The following is an 18,553-nucleotide window of genomic DNA, read 5'->3' as shown; positions in this document are numbered from 1 at the left end:
ACTATACAGTATCCTACACTCTACAGTATCCTCCACTACACAGTATCCTACACTATACAGTATCCTCCACTATACAGTATCCTCCACTATACAGTATCCTCACTATACAGTATCCTCACTATACAGTATCCTCCACTATACAGTATCCTCACTATACAGTATCCTCACTATACAGTATCCTCCACTATACAGTATCCTCACTATACAGTATCCTCACTATACAGTATCCTCACTATACAGTATCCTACACTATACAGTATCCTCTACTATACAGTATCCTACACTATACAGTATCCTCACTATACAGTATCCTCTACTATACAGTATCCTCCACTATACAGTATCCTCCACTATACAGTATCCTCACTATGCAGTATCCTCCACTATACAGTATCCTCCACTATACAGTATCCTCCACTATACAGTATCCTACACTCTACAGTATCCTCCACTATACCGTATCCTCCACTATACAGTATCCTACACTCTACAGTATCCTCCACTACACAGTATCCTCCACTATACAGTATCCTCCACTATACAGTATCCTCCACTATACAGTATCCTCACTATACGGTATCCTCCACTATACAGTATCCTCCACTATACAGTATCCTCCACTATACAGTATCCTCACTATACAGTATCCTCCACTATACAGTATCCTCACTATACAGTATCCTACACTATACAGTATCCTCCACTATACCGTATCCTCCACTATACAGTATCCTCAACTACACAGTATCCTCCACTATACAGTATCCTCCACTATACAGTATCCTCACTATACAGTATCCTCACTATACAGTATCCTTCACCACACAGTATCCTCCACTATACAGTATCCTCCACTATACAGTATCCTCCACTATACAGTATCCTACATTATACAGTATCCTACATTATACAGTATCCTCACTATACAGCATCCTCCACCACACAGTATCCTCCACTATACAGTATCCTCCACTATACAGTATCCTACACTATACAGTATCCTCACTAAACAGTATCCTACACTATACAGTATCCTCACTATACAGTATCCTCTACTATGCAGTATCCTCACTATACAGTATCCTCCACTATACAGTATCCTACATTATACAGTATCCTCACTATACAGTATCCTACACTATACAGTATTCTACACTATACAGTATCCTCCACTATACAGTATCCTCCACTATACAGTATCCTCCACTATACCGTATCCTCCACTATACAGTATCCTCACTATACAGTATCCTCCACTATACAGTATCCTCCACTATGCAGTATCCTCCACTACACAGTATCCTCACTATACAGTATCCTCCACTATACAGTATCCTCCACTATACAGTATCCTCAATATACAGTATCCTCCACTATACAGTATCCTCACTATACAGTATCATCCACTATACAGTATCCTCCACTATACAGTATCCTCACTATACAGTATCCTCCACTATACAGTATCCTCACTATACAGTATCCTCCACTATACAATATCCTCCACTATACAGTATCCTCCACTATACAGTATCCTCTATTATACAGTATCCTCACTATACAGTATCCTCCACTATACAGTATCCTCCACTATACCGTATCCTCCACTATACAGTATCCTCCACTATACAGTATCCTCCACTATACAGTATCCTCCACTATACAGTATCCTCCACTATACAGTATCCTACATTATACAGTATCCTACATTATACAGTATCCTCACTATACAGCATCCTCCACCACACAGTATCCTCCACTATACAGTATCCTCCACTATACAGTATCCTACACTATACAGTATCCTCACTAAACAGTATCCTACACTATACAGTATCCTCACTATACAGTATCCTCTACTATGCAGTATCCTCACTATACAGTATCCTCCACTATACAGTATCCTACATTATACAGTATCCTCACTATACAGTATCCTACACTATACAGTATTTTACACTATACAGTATCCTCCACTATACAGTATCCTCCACTATACAGTATCCTCCACTATACCGTATCCTCCACTATACAGTATCCTCACTATACAGTATCCTCCACTATACAGTATCCTCCACTATGCAGTATCCTCCACTACACAGTATCCTCACTATACAGTATCCTCCACTATACAGTATCCTCCACTATACAGTATCCTCAATATACAGTATCCTCCACTATACAGTATCCTCACTATACAGTATCATCCACTATACAGTATCCTCCACTATACAGTATCCTCACTATACAGTATCCTCCACTATACAGTATCCTCACTATACAGTATCCTCCACTATACAATATCCTCCACTATACAGTATCCTCCACTATACAGTATCCTCTATTATACAGTATCCTCACTATACAGTATCCTCCACTATACAGTATCCTCCACTATACCGTATCCTCCACTATACAGTATCCTCCACTATACAGTATCCTCCACTATACCGTATCCTCCACTATACAATATCCTCCACTATACAGTATCCTCACTATGCAGTATCCTCCACTATGCAGTATCCTCTACTATACAGTATCCTCTACTATACAGTATCCTCCACTATACAATATCCTCCACTATACAGTATCCTCACTATACAGTATCCTCCACTATACAGTATCCTCTACTATACAGTTGGCTCAGGAAAGAGCAACTATTAAGCAACTATTAAGCAACTATTATAAACTGTTATAACCTAACTATTATAAACTGTTATAACCTAACTATTATAAACTGTTACAACCTATTATAAACTGTTATAACCTAACTATTATAAACTGTTATAACCTAACAATTATAAACTGTTATAACCTAACTATTATAAACTGTTATAACCTACTATTATAAACTGTTATAACCTAACAATTATAAACTGTTATAACTGAACTATTATAAACTGTTATAACCTAACTATTATAAACTGTTATAACCTAACAATTATAAACTGTTATAACTGAACTATTATAAACTGTTATAACCTAACTATTATAAACTGTTATAACCTAACTATTATAAACTGTTATAACCTAACAATTATAAACTGTTATAACTGAACTATTATAAACTGTTATAACCTAACTATTATAAACTGTTATAACCTAACTATTATAAACTGTTATAAACGAACTATTATAAACTGTTATAAGCTAACTATTATAAACTGTTATAAGCTAACTATTATAAACTGTTATAACCTAACTATTATAAACTGTTATAACCTAACTATTATAAACTGTTATAACCTATCTATTAGAAACTGTTATAACCTAACTATTATAAACTGTTATAACCTAACTACCCCTGTGGCTATAAAAACAAGAGTCTCACTGCTAGTCATTGATTGGGTTTCAGCACCAATGTTTCAGCATCCCAGCGTGTCCTTCAGGGAGACAGGAAATGACTGGGAGCTTTAGAAAGGGTGTACTGCTCTCTCTTCCTGTCTACAGTCTGTTAGTCAGCACCTCTACTAACTGCCCCACCACCACCTGCCCTGCAGCTCTACAGCCTGCGCCCGGGCCTCCGACATGCCGCCTGGTAACGGTATCTAACAGCAACGTGGCCATTCTTACACCTGGCCTGCAAAAAGACACCCTGTCCTGCTGGTGCTGCTGGGTGATAACATACTGTACCTGTCTGGAACACTGGCCAACATCCAACTCCAACACTGTTCCCTGAACGAATACATCAGGCCTACTTCTAGACATGTAGTAGCTTAAAGGCAGCGGGGCAATCAGGCATATAAAAGGGGCAATCTGGGATTCAAACATCAGGCATATAAAAGGGGCAATCTGGGATTCAAACATCAGGCATATAAAAGGGGCAATCTGGGATTCAAACATCAGGCATATAAAAGGGGCAATCTGGGATTCAAACATCAGGCATATAAAAGGGGAAATCTGGGATTCAAACATGAACATTATGGCCTATAATCTCCGTTTCTACCTGTCACTTTATTTATCCATCAACCAGATATAAGCCTAGCGTGATAGACTATGTGTCCACAATCAGACTCATAAATAATAACTCTGCTCACAAGATCATCTAGGTTCTAGAACTTTATTGTTCTAAAACTGTATTGTTCTAGAACTGTAATGCTCTAGAACTGTATTGTTCTAAAACTGTAATGTTCTAAAACTGTATTGTTCTAAAACTGTAATGTTCTAAAACTGTAATGTTCTAAAACTGTATTGTTCTAAAACTGTAATGTTCTAAAACTGTATTGTTCTAAAACTGTAATGTTCTAAAACTGTATTGTTCTAGAATGCTCAAATGTGGCTATATGGAAGTAAGCTATAGATGAATAGGCCCGTGTAGGCCTATAGATGAATAGGCCCGTGTAGGCCTATAGATGAATAGGCCTGTGTAGGCCTATATTGCTCTCAGTATTTCCTGCTCTTTGGGTGTTTTAGTCTGGGTATCTGGAAAGCTCTTTGTGACAACTACTGATATTAAAAGGACTTTATAAAATAAATGTGATGATTGATCGATTTCTTTGTATTACACCATTTTAAGCATGCATAGAATACTGTATATCCAGAGTAGCCTATTCCCTCAACACTTCATGGGTGCCTGGTGTCCCCCCCACAGAGACAGTTAGAGAGACGTGAACAGACAGGTAGACTGATCCTTCTGAGCGACACCGTTACCCACCACTCTCCATCTCGCTCCCCTTCTTGGCCGTGGGCACGTTGCCCATGATGGCAGGCCGTCAGCGGGCGATCCGAGCTCCACAACCCGCCCTGGACTCTCCAGGACCCGGTCCAAGCTGAGTCCAGCAGTCGGTCCGTTCGTTCTCCCAAAACCAGTCGGTCCGGACTGAAATAGCTTGACAGCTGCAGTCTAGACGGGCAGTGAGCTCACCTGTTCTCCTCTACAGTATAGACCCGTTATAAAAAGAATAAAGGGTGTTATAGTCCGGAATGGAGACAGCGACGTCCGTGTCTCGTCTTTCTGTCTTGGGCTGTGGTATGGTGCTTGGCTGGAACCGCAGCGCTCCGGGCCGAGTCCAGCGCATCCAGCCCGACTCGGTCGGTTCGTCTGTCCCCGCCTGTCCCTCCGTGCAGCCCCCGCCGAACGAGGCCCCACGCCTCTCCCCAGCGCAAATACCCCGTTTTCGCACCGTGCAAGGTGGCCACTCTCCGAGCCGGATGCCTAGTCCCCGTTCCTTTCCCGAACCCGGCTCCGAGGAAGTCGTTTTACCGAACCCGATGAGTTCGGGAAATCACCAGAATCGGTGTGAAGCAAGGCGAGTGACCGACTACAGCCGAAAGACGATCGAGGCCCATCCATAGAGCCCATTGGCTGAATCCAGCCCGACTGATAACGGAGTGAAGGACACTGATTGGCCACCTGTCAGTGTGTCAAACTAGTCAAGTGCTCAGATTGGATCATTACCGTCCGTCAACAAAACCAAGATTCCCACTTTTACATGCAAAAACCCGTTGAGTGACGTCACTGATTATTTTCCTACTGGCAGATGTACACGCCCACATTCGCTCCTTTCGCGTGATTCTGATTGGCTCGGCTTGTGGGCGGAGCTAACGGAACAAGCCCTGTTTGGCGAAATACCATTGGCCGACTGACGGAATGGCCTCGCGTTGCCCCCGCCCTCCAAACTAATCCTTGATTGGCCGAGTGACGTCAAGCAGACAGGGCTATTTTTAGGAATGTTGCTCAGAATGAATGTAACGCCGCCGCCGCGCTACCGCAGGACTTCCAAATTCAGTTTGTTTGTGTAACAAACAACGCACGAGGAAACGTACCCTGGCTCGGGATATATTTACAATAAAATGTAACTCATCAAATAAACTGGAACGATAAAGATATTTCAAACAGTTTCTTCCGATACAGTGATCATTCTATTTAATCTCTAGAGTTGTTCTATTGTTTCTGTTCCATTGTAGTAACAGTATCAACGCTGACTCCACACGCTAATAAATCATGTCTTATAGTGAGGACCAATAGATTATTTTAAAGGATATCGGTGGTCCTACATATATTTGGGAATATAGGAAATATATGGAAGCGCATCCCTGTCAAGGACACAGTTGAACTTAAAACGGGGTCAACTTCAGAGGTTGCAAACAGATGGACGAGCATGCAGATGTCTCCTCTCTCCTTCCTCAGCACTAAGGTCTCCTCTCCCCTTCCTCAGCACTCAGGTCTCCTCTCTCCTTCCTCAGCACTAAGGTCTCCTCTCTCCTTCCTCAGCACCAAGGTCTCCTCTCCCCTTCCTCAGCACTCAGGTCTCCTCTCTCCTTCCTCAGCATTCAGGTCTCCTCTCTCCTTCCTCAGCACTCAGGTCTCCTCTCTCCTTCCTCAGCATTCAGGTCTCCTCTCTCCTTCCTCAGCACCAAGGTCTCCTCTCTCCTTCCTCAGCACTAATGTCTCATCTCCTTCCTCAGCACTAATGTCTCATCTCCTTCCTCAGCACTAATGTCTCATCTCCTTCCTCAGCACTAATGTCTCATCTCCTTCCTCAGCACTAATGTCTCATCTCCTTCCTCAGCACTAATGTCTCCTCTCCTTCCTCAGCACTAATGTCTCATCTCCTTCCTCAGCACTAATGTCTCATCTCCTTCCTCAGCACTAATGTGAAGGTACTGGACAGTTATGAGAAGAACACAAAGTACTAATCTTAATATCTACCAGTGATTTGATCCATCCTTTGTTCTAAGATCAGTGCAGAGGGAGAAGAGAGACAGGATCACTGAACACATTGGGATGTAGGAATGGAGGGGGTGCAGACAGACAAGAGACAGGATCACGCTGGGATGGAGGAATGGAGGGGGTGCAGACAGACAAGAGACAGGATCACATTGGGATGGAGGAATGGAGGGGGTGCAGATGAACAAGAGACAGGATCACTGAACATTGGGATGGAGGAATGGAGGGGGTGCAGAGGGACAAGAGACAGGATCACTGAACATTGGGATGGAGGAATGGAGGGGGTGCAGAGGGACAAGAGACAGGATCACTGAACATTGGGATGGAGGAATGGAGGGGGTGCAGAGGGACAAGAGACAGGATCACTGAACATTGGGATGGAGGAATGGAGGGGGTGCAGATGGACAAGAGACAGGATCACTGAACACATTGGGATGGGGGAATGGAGGGGGTGCAGATGAACAAGAGACAGGAACACTGAACACATTGGGATGGAGGAATGGAGGGGGTGCAGATGGACAAGAGACAGGATCACTGAACACATTGGGATGGAGGAATGGAGGGGGTGCAGATGGACAAGAGACAGGATCACTGAACACATTGGGATGGAGGAATGGAGGGGGTGCAGATGAACAAGAGACAGGATCACTGAACACATTGGGATGGAGGAATGGAGGGGGTGCAGACGGACAAGAGACAGGATCACTGAACACATTGGAATGGAGGGGGTTTAGAGGGAGAAGACAGGATCACTGAACATTGGGATGGAGGAATGGAGGGGGTGCAGAGGGACAAGAGACAGGATCACTGAACATTGGGATGGAGGAATGGAGGGGGTGCAGAGGGACAAGACAGGATCACTGAACATTGGGATGGAGGAATGGAGGGGGTGCAGATGGAGAAGAGACAGGATCACTGAACATTGGGATGGAGGAATGGAGGGGGTGCAGACAGACAAGAGACAGGATCACTGAACATTGGGATGGAGGAATGGAGGGGGTGCAGATGGAGAAGAGACAGGATCACTGAACATTGGGATGGAGGAATGGAGGGGGTGCAGACAGACAAGAGACAGGATCACTGAACATTGGGATGGAGGAATGGAGGGGGTGCAGATGGAGAAGAGACAGGATCACTGAACATTGGGATGGAGGAATGGAGGGGGTGCAGATGGAGAAGAGACAGGATCACTGAACATTGGGATGGAGGAATGGAGGGGGTGCAGATGGAGAAGAGACAGGATCACTGAACATTGGGATGGAGGAATGGAGGGGGTGCAGACAGACAAGAGACAGGATCACTGAACATTGGGATGGAGGAATGGAGGGGGTGCAGATGGAGAAGAGACAGGATCACTGAACATTGGGATGGAGGAATGGAGGGGGTGCAGACAGACAAGAGACAGGATCACTGAACATTGGGATGGAGGAATGGAGGGGGTGCAGATGGAGAAGAGACAGGATCACTGAACATTGGGATGGAGGAATGGAGGGGGTGCAGACAGACAAGAGACAGGATCACTGAACATTGGGATGGAGGAATGGAGGGGGTGCAGATGGAGAAGAGACAGGATCACTGAACATTGGGATGGAGGAATGGAGGGGGTGCAGATGGAGAAGAGACAGGATCACTGAACATTGGGATGGAGGAATGGAGGGGGTGCAGATGGAGAAGAGACAGGATCACTGAACATTGGGATGGAGGAATGGAGGGGGTGCAGACAGACAAGAGACAGGATCACTGAACATTGGGATGGAGGAATGGAGGGGGTGCAGATGGAGAAGAGACAGGATCACTGAACATTGGGATGGAGGAATGGAGGGGGTGCAGATGGAGAAGAGACAGGATCACTGAACATTGGGATGGAGGAATGGAGGGGGTGCAGATGGAGAAGAGACAGGATCACTGAACATTGGGATGGAGGAATGGAGGGGGTGCAGACAGACAAGAGACAGGATCACTGAACATTGGGATGGAGGAATGGAGGGGGTGCAGATGGAGAAGAGACAGGATCACTGAACATTGGGATGGAGGAATGGAGGGGGTGCAGACAGACAAGAGACAGGATCACTGAACATTGGGATGGAGGAATGGAGGGGGTGCAGATGGAGAAGAGACAGGATCACTGAACATTGGGATGGAGGAATGGAGGGGGTGCAGATGGAGAAGAGACAGGATCACTGAACATTGGGATGGAGGAATGGAGGGGGTGCAGATGGAGAAGAGACAGGATCACTGAACATTGGGATGGAGGAATGGAGGGGGTGCAGACAGACAAGAGACAGGATCACTGAACATTGGGATGGAGGAATGGAGGGGGTGCAGATGGAGAAGAGACAGGATCACTGAACATTGGGATGGAGGAATGGAGGGGGTGCAGATGGAGAAGAGACAGGATCACTGAACATTGGGATGGAGGAATGGAGGGGGTGCAGATGGAGAAGAGACAGGATCACTGAACATTGGGATGGAGGAATGGAGGGGGTGCAGATGGAGAAGAGACAGGATCACTGAACATTGGGATGGAGGAATGGTTCATTCAAGAGGGTTAAGATTTTTTTTTTTTTTTTTTTTACCTTTATTTAACTAGGCAAGTCAGTTAAGAACAAATTCTTATTTTCAATGACGGCCTAGGAACAGTGGGTTAACTGCCTGTTCAGGGGCAGAACGACAGATTTGTACCTTGTCAGCTCGGGGATTTGAACTTGCAACCTTCCGGTTACTAGTCCAACGCTCTAACCACTAGGCTACGCTGCCGCCCCGAATGAGCAGAGCCCCCACCCCCCTCCGATGCAGTTGCTTAGCAACATGAGGCAAGTCTCATAGTGAAATGGTGGAGAAGCTCTTCCTCCTGCTGCATTTTATGAATGAAACACAGCGAGGGAGAAGCAGTCAGGCTCACAGCTTCTAGCAAGCCTCTCTTCTCCACCCCTCCTAATCTCCCCTCTCCCCCCTACTCCCCCACTCACCTTCTCAGTGATGTAACCTCTCCAGTTGAAAACATAACACAGTATTTACAATACACTCACTACACACCTTTTAAAAACAACACATGTTTATTATTATTACTTTCATTGTCACAAATATTACAATGCAAAACAAAATACAAAACAAACCATGACATCTCTTAAGCGCTAATGAATCAAAGGTATATACAGTAAAATAACAACAGTCACATGATTGACATAACCAAACCCCTCCCCCAACCCAACTACAACACATGTTGCCTCCCAAATGGTACCCTACCCCCTACATAGTGCCCTACTTCTGACAACAGCCCTATGGGCCCCGGACAACTCTAGTCAAAAGTAGTGCACTATGTAGGGAACAGACTGACATTTGGGACACATAACCAGGTTTGGGATCAAGTCCTTTTACATTCTATTCGGTAAGTAAAACAAATTCCAATTCTACATTTTTCTTCATTGAAAAGCCTTGATGTGAATTGGAGTTAGAGTACTTCCTGAATGGAAATGGAATTGAGGCCTGAACAGTCCTGGAGTCGCCCTGTAGGGTGAGGCTTTTTCCTAGACATCTGTCGCCCTCTAGAGGCCTACCTTCCTGGAAGTAATCCCAGATCGGGGATCGGTTGGAAAGGACTTTTTGGATCAGGAGTCTGACATGGCACCCTGTTCTGTGATAGTGCACTACATTGGAGCAGAGGGCCCTGTTTAAAAAGGAGGTGCACTATGGAGGGAATAGGGTGCCAGTGGAGACAGAGACAGAGAGAGGTGTTGCTGTGTGAAGGAGGGAGACCGTATACCCTACAGTACAGCTGGTTTATAACAGTGACTCAACCTTCCTGCCAAAGACTGGCCACTGCTGGAGTAGAACGTGGCAAGGCAATGCTGGTGGGGTGGCTGTGTTCTACAGACAGTCCATAGAGTTACCAGACATCAGTCCTACAGATAACGCCTTGCCAGCTAAACAGGAGGAGGGCACCACGCTGCTGCTGCTGCTGCTGTTGGGGGAGGGGTCTACGTTCTCACTGTCCTCCATCCGGTCTGAACAGCCGTCCCAGTTGATATGGAACCGGGTCACACGGGGGTTAGAGGCCAGGATGTTCCTCTGCAGCTGGAGGAGGGGGTTACGGGGAGGGTTATGGTACGGGATCAAGGCTGGGAGTCCATTCCAAAAATAGTCTATTTCCGATTTCAAACTGTGGCGAGAATCCTTCACAAGAACCGATTCCTTTACAACAATCATTTCCTGTTTTGCATCACGTTGATTTTTCATGTTTTGTGATTTTTTGGTATGTGTATCATCGTGTGTATTACCTGTGTGTAGTCTGGTGTGTGTGTATCAGTGTGTATTACCTGTGTGTAGTCTGGTGTGTGTGTATCAGTGTGTATTACCTGTGTGTAGTCTGGTGTGTGTGTATCAGTGTGTATTACCTGTGTGTATCAGTGTGTATTACCTGTGTGTAGTCTGGTGTGTGTGTATCAGTGTGTATTACCTGTGTGTAGTCTGGTGTGTGTGTATCAGTGTGTATTACCTGTGTGTAGTCTGGTGTGTGTGTATCAGTGTGTATTACCTGTGTGTAGTCTGGTGTGTGTGTATCAGTGTGTATTACCTGTGTGTAGTCTGGTGTGTGTGTATCAGTGTGTATTACCTGTGTGTAGTCTGGTGTGTGTGTATCAGTGTGTATTACCTGTGTGTAGTCTGGTGTGTGTGTATCAGTGTGTATTACCTGTGTGTATCAGTGTGTATTACCTGTGTGTAGTCTGGTGTGTGTGTATCAGTGTGTTTATTACCTGTGTGTAGTCTGGTGTGTGTGTATCAGTATGTATTACCTGTGTGTAGTCTGGTGTGTGTGTATCAGTGTGTATTACCTGTGTGTAGTCTGGTGTGTGTGTATCAGTGTGTATTACCTGTGTGTAGTCTGGCGTGTGTGTGTTTATTACCTGTGTGTAGTCTGGTGTGTGTGTGTATCAGTGTGTATTACCTGTGTGTAGTCTGGTGTGTGTATCAGTGTGTATTACCTGTGTGTAGTCTGGCGTGTGTGTATCAGTGTGTATTACCTGTGTGTAGTCTGGTGTGTGTGTATCAGTGTGTATTACCTGTGTGTAGTCTGGTGTGTGTGTATCAGTGTGTATTACCTGTGTGTAGTCTGGTGTGTGTGTATCAGTGTGTATTACCTGTGTGTAGTCTGGTGTGTGTGTATCAGTGTGTATTACCTGTGTGTAGTCTGGTGTGTGTGTATCAGTGTGTATTACCTGTGTGTAGGCTGGTGTGTGTGTATCAGTGTGTATTACCTGTGTGTAGTCTGGTGTGTGTGTATCAGTGTGTATTACCTGTGTGTAGTCTGGTGTGTGTGTATCAGTGTGTATTACCTGTGTGTAGTCTGGTGTGTGTGTGTGTGTGTGCATTACCTGTGTGTAGTCTGGTGTGTGTGTGTGTGTGCATTACCTGTGTGTAGTCTGGTGTGTGTGTATCAGTGTGTATTACCTGTGTGTAGTCTGGTGTGTGTGTATCAGTGTGTATTACCTGTGTGTAGTCTGGTGTGTGTGTATCAGTGTGTATTACCTGTGTGTAGGCTGGTGTGTGTGTATCAGTGTGTATTACCTGTGTGTAGTCTGGTGTGTGTGTGTGTGTGCATTACCTGTGTGTAGGCTGGTGTGTGTGTATCAGTGTGTATTACCTGTGTGTAGTCTGGTGTGTGTGTGTGTGTGCATTACCTGTGTGTAGTCTGGTGTGTGTGTGTGTGTGCATTACCTGTGTGTAGTCTGGTGTGTGTGTGTGTGTGCATTACCTGTGTGTAGTCTGGTGTGTGTGTGTGTGTGCATTACCTGTGTGTAGTCTGGTGTGTGTGTGTGTGTGTGCATTACCTGTGTGTAGTCTGGTGTGTGTGTATCAGTGTGTATTACCTGTGTGTAGTTTGGTGTGTGTGTGTGTGTGTGTGTGTGTGCATTACCTGTGTGTAGGCTGGTTTGACCGGTGGGTTCTCTCGGAGCTCTGGGTCGGTGTATTCATTGTTGACATAGTAACCGATACGGATGAACTCCTGTCCGTTGTAGGTGCAGGTGATGAGCGCCACGGTTACCCCCACAGCATCACTCTCAGGAATCAGCCCGGTGTTGGGGGCATCCGCCTGGAGGAGAGAGAGATGGGGTGATGAGAGGGAGAAAGGGAGGAGGAGAGGAGAGAAAAGAGGGTGGGAAGATAAAGAGATGATCTGATGAGAGGAAGGAGAGGTGGGAGGAGAAGAAAGAGATAGAGGGAGGAGAGAACTATAGAGAGAGATGGAGGGGTGTGTGTATCAGTCCCTCAGTGTGTCTCACCTGGAACACAAACATGTGTCTGCCTGCCGGTACCGGTCCGACCAGAACTGAGTCCAGAGTCTGATCATACTCCTCACTCTCTGCTGAGCCCACATAGATGATCTTCCACTCCAGGTCTAAACACACACACACACACACACACACACACACACACACACACACACACACACACACACACACATTAACTTCCCTGACCCAGTCTGTAATACCTACATGTTTCAAGCAGACCACCATAGTCCCTGTTCCCTAGAACACTAAGGTAACCTGCATAAATGACTATCGCCCCGTAGCACTCACATCTGTAGCCATGAAGTGCTTTGAAAGGCTGGACATGGCTCACAACAACACCGTCATGCCAGACACCCTGGACCCACTCCAATTCACATACCGGCCCAACAGAGCCACAGATGATGCAATCTCTATTGCACTCCACACTGTCCTTTTCCACATGGACAAAAGAAACACCTACGTGAGAATGCTGTTAATTGACTACAGCTCAGCGTTCAACACCATAGTGCCCTCAAAGCTCATCACTAAGCTAAGGACCCTGGGATTAAACACCTCCCTCTGCAACTGGATCCTGGACTTCCTGACAGGCAACCCCCAGATGGTAAGGGTAGGTAACAACACATCCGCCATGCTGATCCTCAACACGGGGTCCCCTCAGGGGTGCGTGCTCAGTCCCCTCCTGTACTCCCTGTTCACCCATGGCTGCATGGCCTCACGACTCCAACACCATAATTAAGTTTCCCAGCGACACGACGGTGGTAGGCCTGAGACCAACGACGAGACAACCTATAGGGAGGAGGTTAAAGACCTGGCAGTGTGGTGCCAGGACAACAACCTCTCCCTCAACGTCAGCAAGACAAAGGAGATGATTGTGGACTACAGGAAATGCTTCAAGTTCCTGTGTCTACATCACTAAGGACCTATCATGGTCCAAACACACCAACACAGTTGTGAAGAGGGCACGACAAAGCCACTTCCCCCTCAGGAGGCTGAAAAGATGTGGCTTGGGCCCTCAGATCCTCTAACACTTCTACAGCTGCACCATTGAGAGCATCTTGACTGGCTGCGTCTCCGCTTGGTATGGCAACTGCTTGGTATGGCAACTGCTTGGTATGACAACTGCTTGGTATGGCAACTGCTTGGTAGGGCAACTGCTTGGTAGGGCAACTGCTTGGTAGGGCAACTGCTTGGCATGGCAACTGCTTGGCATGGCAACTGCTTGGTATGGCAACTGCTTGGTATGGTAACTGCTTGGTATGGTAACTGCTTGGCATGGCAACTGCTTGGCATGGCAACTGCTTGGCATGGCAACTGCTTGGTATGACAACTGCTTGGTATGACAACTGCTTGGTATGGCAACTGCTTGGTATGACAACTGCTTGGTATGACAACTGCTTGGTATGACAACTGCTTGGTATGGCAACTGCTTGGTATGGCAACTGCTTGGTATGGCAACTGCTTGGTATGACAACTGCTTGGTATGACAACTGCTTGGTATGACAACTGCTTGGTATGGCAACTGCTTGGTATGGCAACTGCTTGGTATGGCAACTGCTTGGTATGGCAACTGCTTGGCATCCGGCCGCAAGGCGCTACAGAGGGTAGTGCGTAAGGACCAGTACATCACTGGGGCCGAATTCACTGCCATCCAGGACCTCTATACCAGGCGGTGTCAGAGGAAGGCCCTAAAAATGGTCAAAGACTCCAGCCACCCAGTTCTCTCTGCTAACGCACGGCAAGTCTAGATCCAAAAGGCACCTGAACAGCTTCTACCCCTGAGCCATAAGGCACCTGAACAGCTTCTACCCCTGAGCCATAAGTCTGCTGAACAGTTAATCACATGGCTACACTGAATATTTACATTGACCCCACTTTTAATTGCACTGAGACTCTTGCACCGGCTCTATGCACTCAATGGACTCTACCAACACACTCAATGGACTCTACCAACACACTCAATGGACTCTACCAACACACTCAATGGACTCTACCAACACACTCAATGGACTCTACCAACACACTCAATGGACTCCACCAACACACATGCTACACTGACACTCCAACGCACGCACAGCTACTCTGTTTATTATTATTATTATAAATTACCTCAACTACCTCGTACCCCTGCACATTGACTCGGTAAAGATACTCCTAGTATATAGTCTTGTTATGTTTTATTTTATTGTGCTACTATATCCTTTTTTGGAAATTGTTCTTACTTTTTAACTGCATTACTGGGAAATGGGCAGTAAGTAAGTCTAATAATAATAATATATATTTTTAAATGGTTAAATGCTTTTCATTATACAAAAATGCATAAAAGCGCATAAAAATAAATGTGTATAATATATATATATATATATATATATATACATAAATAAATAACCATATAAAATCAACAAATCAAAGTCTTGGAGGAAGGGTAGGTCAGCCAGAAATGAGGAGTCTGAAGGCCTGCTTTAAAAGGCCCAACAGTCTAAACATCCAGGAGGTCATCTGGAAGGGAGACCTAAAGGTGTTGCTGGGAAGAAAAGGACCCAATGTTCCGAGCCGGGTCACACATTGTTCCGAGCCGGGCCACACATTGTTCCGAGCCGGGTCACACATTGTTGCGAGCCGGGTCACACATTGTTCCGAGCCGGGTCACACATTGTTCCGAGCCGGGTCACACATTGTTGCGAGCCGGGTCACACATTGTTGCGAGCCGGGTCACACATTGTTGCGAGCCGGGTCACACATTGTTGCGAGCCGGGTCACACATTGTTGCGAGCCGGGTCACACATTGTTGCGAGCCGGGTCACACATTGTTGCGAGCCGGGTCACACATTGTTGCGAGCCGGGTCACACATTGTTGCGAGCCGGGTCTACACCTGTTGTTTTGGGCAGATGTGACAAATACAATTTGATTTTAATTTAAGTTTACCACACACACACTACGTTTAAAACCCATCTATTCACTAGTGCACTATTTGTGACCAGGTCCCATAAAGCTCAGAGACTACACTATATAGGGAATAGAATGCTATTTCCGACACAACCACTCATTAAGTGTTGTCCCACCACCTCCACTTTAATGCGGGCATGATAGGTTTCTTCTTGTTAGTGGAAATAGCTATTTATCGGTTATAAAAATGACCTAGGAGAAGAAATACGTTTTTCCCGCAATTTATTCGTAAGTAGTTCCACTGTCTGACATGGTACTCTGTCAGCGCACCAATCGGCTCGAGTCCACCCAGATGTCAGAGAAGGACCGGAAACGCGAACAATACGCGCGGGCGCCAAATTCTGATGAAGTGTCAACACAAATAGCTGATTTACTCAAACAATACCAACATATTTGAATTTATCTAAGTAGTTAGCTATAAACATATACATGTAAAGTTAATTGAAAGATACATTTAAGTAAATTGTTGTTGCACCTAAAAGGCAACGGTAAGCAACATTATAATTACACAATAATACTATCGTTAGTAATCTACATACGTTTGCTAGATTTTACACAAAAAAAACAAGTTAGCAGCTGAATAACGTTACCACTCACCCTCCGGTAAATCCTCCATGCATTCGAACGTAATCTCGAACTGAAACGGGTTCCCAAAAGGGCTTGGGTTGTCCAACACAGCGACATTCAACACTTGAACTTTAGCCATTTCTTTTCAGTAGTCTTGAAAACGTAGCAGATTAATAATTTGAAAATGTATCGAATTTAGCTCGTTTATCTCCCTTGACGTTGCAGATAAAGGCAGGACGGAAAATAATAAACTAGCCAACGTTAACAATTCAGTCTCTTTGACTAAAGATTTACGTGTATGGCGTCCTTCTGATGGTTGTTACCGTCTTCTCTCCTGCAAACTTTGTCAATTTCAATTGCTTGCAATATAACACCTGCTTGGTAGATTCGTTTTCAAAATAAATTAAACAAAACCTTGCTTTGGCAGGTTTTTTGTTTGTAGTTTTCGGTTATTTTGTAGCTAGAGGATAACATTCGCACTCCCGCCAGTGTGTTCGGAAATGGTCCTCGGAACGTCACGAAATCCAGCAACGTTTCTTCTTCTCTCTTCCGGCTGTATAACTGAGGATGGTTGAACGAGAAACCTTACGCTGCCATCTAGTGACGGGAGGGAATAGTTCAGATTGAGATTTTGCAGAAAGTAGGCCTCCAGTACTAGCAGCATAAACGCTGCACAATTAACAAAATGACTAAACAATGAGTTGAGGAGAGTGGTTCATGTCTATTAGCTGATGATGTTGCACTCTGCTGAAACACAAACTCAGGATTGTGACTTAAATAAAGACCAGCTTGTGTGTGTGTGTGTGTGTGTCACAGGGGGTTGGTGGCACCTTAATTGGGGAGAACGGGCTCGTGGTAATGGCTGGAGCGGAATCAGTGGAATGGTATCAAATCCATGGTTTCCATGGTTTCCAGGTGTTTGATGCCGTTCCGTCTGCTCTGTCCCGGCCGAGCCGTTCTCCCCCTGTCTGTATGTGTGTATATTGTAGCGACCCTGGTTTATAAACGCTGATATTGACTCTGCCACTTGAGCATACTTGTGTTTCACAATCGATGGCGCGCTGGGCTTGGGGCCAGAACATAGACTGTCCCAGCCGCACTCCCTGCCTGTTTCATAACAATACTTACAGCTGAATTAGGCAGACAGTCACTGTGTACAGAATTGACGGGTCAGTTTCTACCAGAGTATATTCCCGAATCCTAAAAGGTAAAACTCCTCTCCAGTCCATACTCCCTCTGTATTAGGCTACAATGAGTTATGCAACTGCATAGAACTCACAGACGGTGTCTACCTTTAGTCAGCGCCCTGTTACTTAGACAATGCACTCGTTTTGACCAGAGCCCCCTGACACTGTTTTACACTATTTGTTAAAGATGTAGACTACAGAAGGCCTGTTTTTTCCTCCACAACGGTGTGTGTGTGTGTATGAGCGAGTGAGACAGAGACAGGCGATCATTTGGTAGTAGGTACTAGGTACTGATTGGCTCTTGCGCTACATGTGACAACTGTCCTCATTTGCATATGGACAGGTACGCTATGGTGAGCGTCGTAGAGAAGTTACCGGGCTGACACCGTGAATGTAGTTTTAAAGATAATCACGAAATCTCCTAAGTAGCCCTCGGACATCGCCAGTCTACACAAAGAGGACTACTGTTTCATACCGCCCACTGACTTCGGAAAATAGCTCATTGTAATCAGCAGGTAAGTCCATGGAAAACACCTAAATGAAACAATCGCCAGTGTTGTTTGATAGGTCCGTATAGTAGTACAGACTTGATAGTGTCGGCAGTGTTATTGACAAGTAGTTAAAGTAGGCCTAGGTTAGTTTTAGTAGTGGAACTTTAGCTTGATAAGCTTCGAATGCTGAAAGCCGTGTTTAGACCGTTTTGGGATGGTTTTATTTCTTTGTAACTGCAACGCGTTAGAATTGATGCATCTGAAAACAGGTGTTGCAGGCTCGGTCGCATTCCAACAGCTGGGCAGACATTCCTTCTATCGGCGCTTTGAAATGACGTATGTATGTGGCTGGGTTTCGCTCTGAATTCAAATATTAGTTTAGTTAAAATAGTTACTTTGACAGG

At 45.4% G+C, this 18,553-nt stretch overlaps 2 protein-coding genes across 3 annotated transcripts in view; both read right to left on the bottom strand.

The window, feature by feature from the left end:
• Positions 1–5,435, bottom strand: part of LOC129843344 (cAMP-dependent protein kinase catalytic subunit alpha-like) — a 22,816-nt gene extending 17,381 nt beyond the window's left edge. The window contains exon 1 of one of the 2 annotated variants that reach the window (XM_055911989.1): positions 4,655–5,435. In XM_055911989.1, coding sequence (XP_055767964.1) covers positions 4,655–4,700 — 46 coding nt within the window. In that variant the 5' untranslated portion in view covers positions 4,701–5,435. The remainder of the gene's footprint in view (positions 1–4,654) is intronic. The other variant, XM_055911990.1, reaches the window with a different exon arrangement.
• A 4,272-nt stretch (positions 5,436–9,707) lies between these two features.
• LOC129843338 (histone chaperone asf1b-B-like) lies at positions 9,708–17,013 on the bottom strand. The gene is made up of 4 exons (XM_055911977.1): positions 16,502–17,013; positions 12,952–13,067; positions 12,585–12,761; positions 9,708–10,744 (listed from the first exon to the last, which is right to left on the bottom strand). Exons 1-4 carry the CDS (start codon positions 16,608–16,610, stop codon positions 10,538–10,540), a joined length of 609 nt encoding a protein of 202 aa, XP_055767952.1. The 5' UTR covers positions 16,611–17,013; the 3' UTR covers positions 9,708–10,537.
• Between the last annotated feature and the right edge of the window lie 1,540 nt (positions 17,014–18,553).

The sequence above is a fragment of the Salvelinus fontinalis genome, unplaced genomic scaffold, assembly GCF_029448725.1.
Source record: "Salvelinus fontinalis isolate EN_2023a unplaced genomic scaffold, ASM2944872v1 scaffold_0120, whole genome shotgun sequence".
Lineage (NCBI taxonomy): Eukaryota > Metazoa > Chordata > Actinopteri > Salmoniformes > Salmonidae > Salvelinus > Salvelinus fontinalis.
This window is presented reverse-complemented; position numbering and strand designations above follow the sequence as displayed.

Bases quoted from the DNA above. Each gene is read 5' to 3' on its own strand.
- LOC129843338 (XM_055911977.1), bottom strand. From the start codon at position 16,610: ATGGCTAAAGTTCAAGTGTTGAATGTCGCTGTGTTGGACAACCCAAGC. The intron at 13,068-16,501 runs GTGAGTGGTAAC...GTGTGTGTTTAG, and splicing joins CATGGAGGATTTACCGGAGG to ACCTGGAGTGGAAGATCATC. The intron at 12,762-12,951 runs GTGAGACACACT...TCTCTCCTCCAG, and splicing joins GACACATGTTTGTGTTCCAG to GCGGATGCCCCCAACACCGG.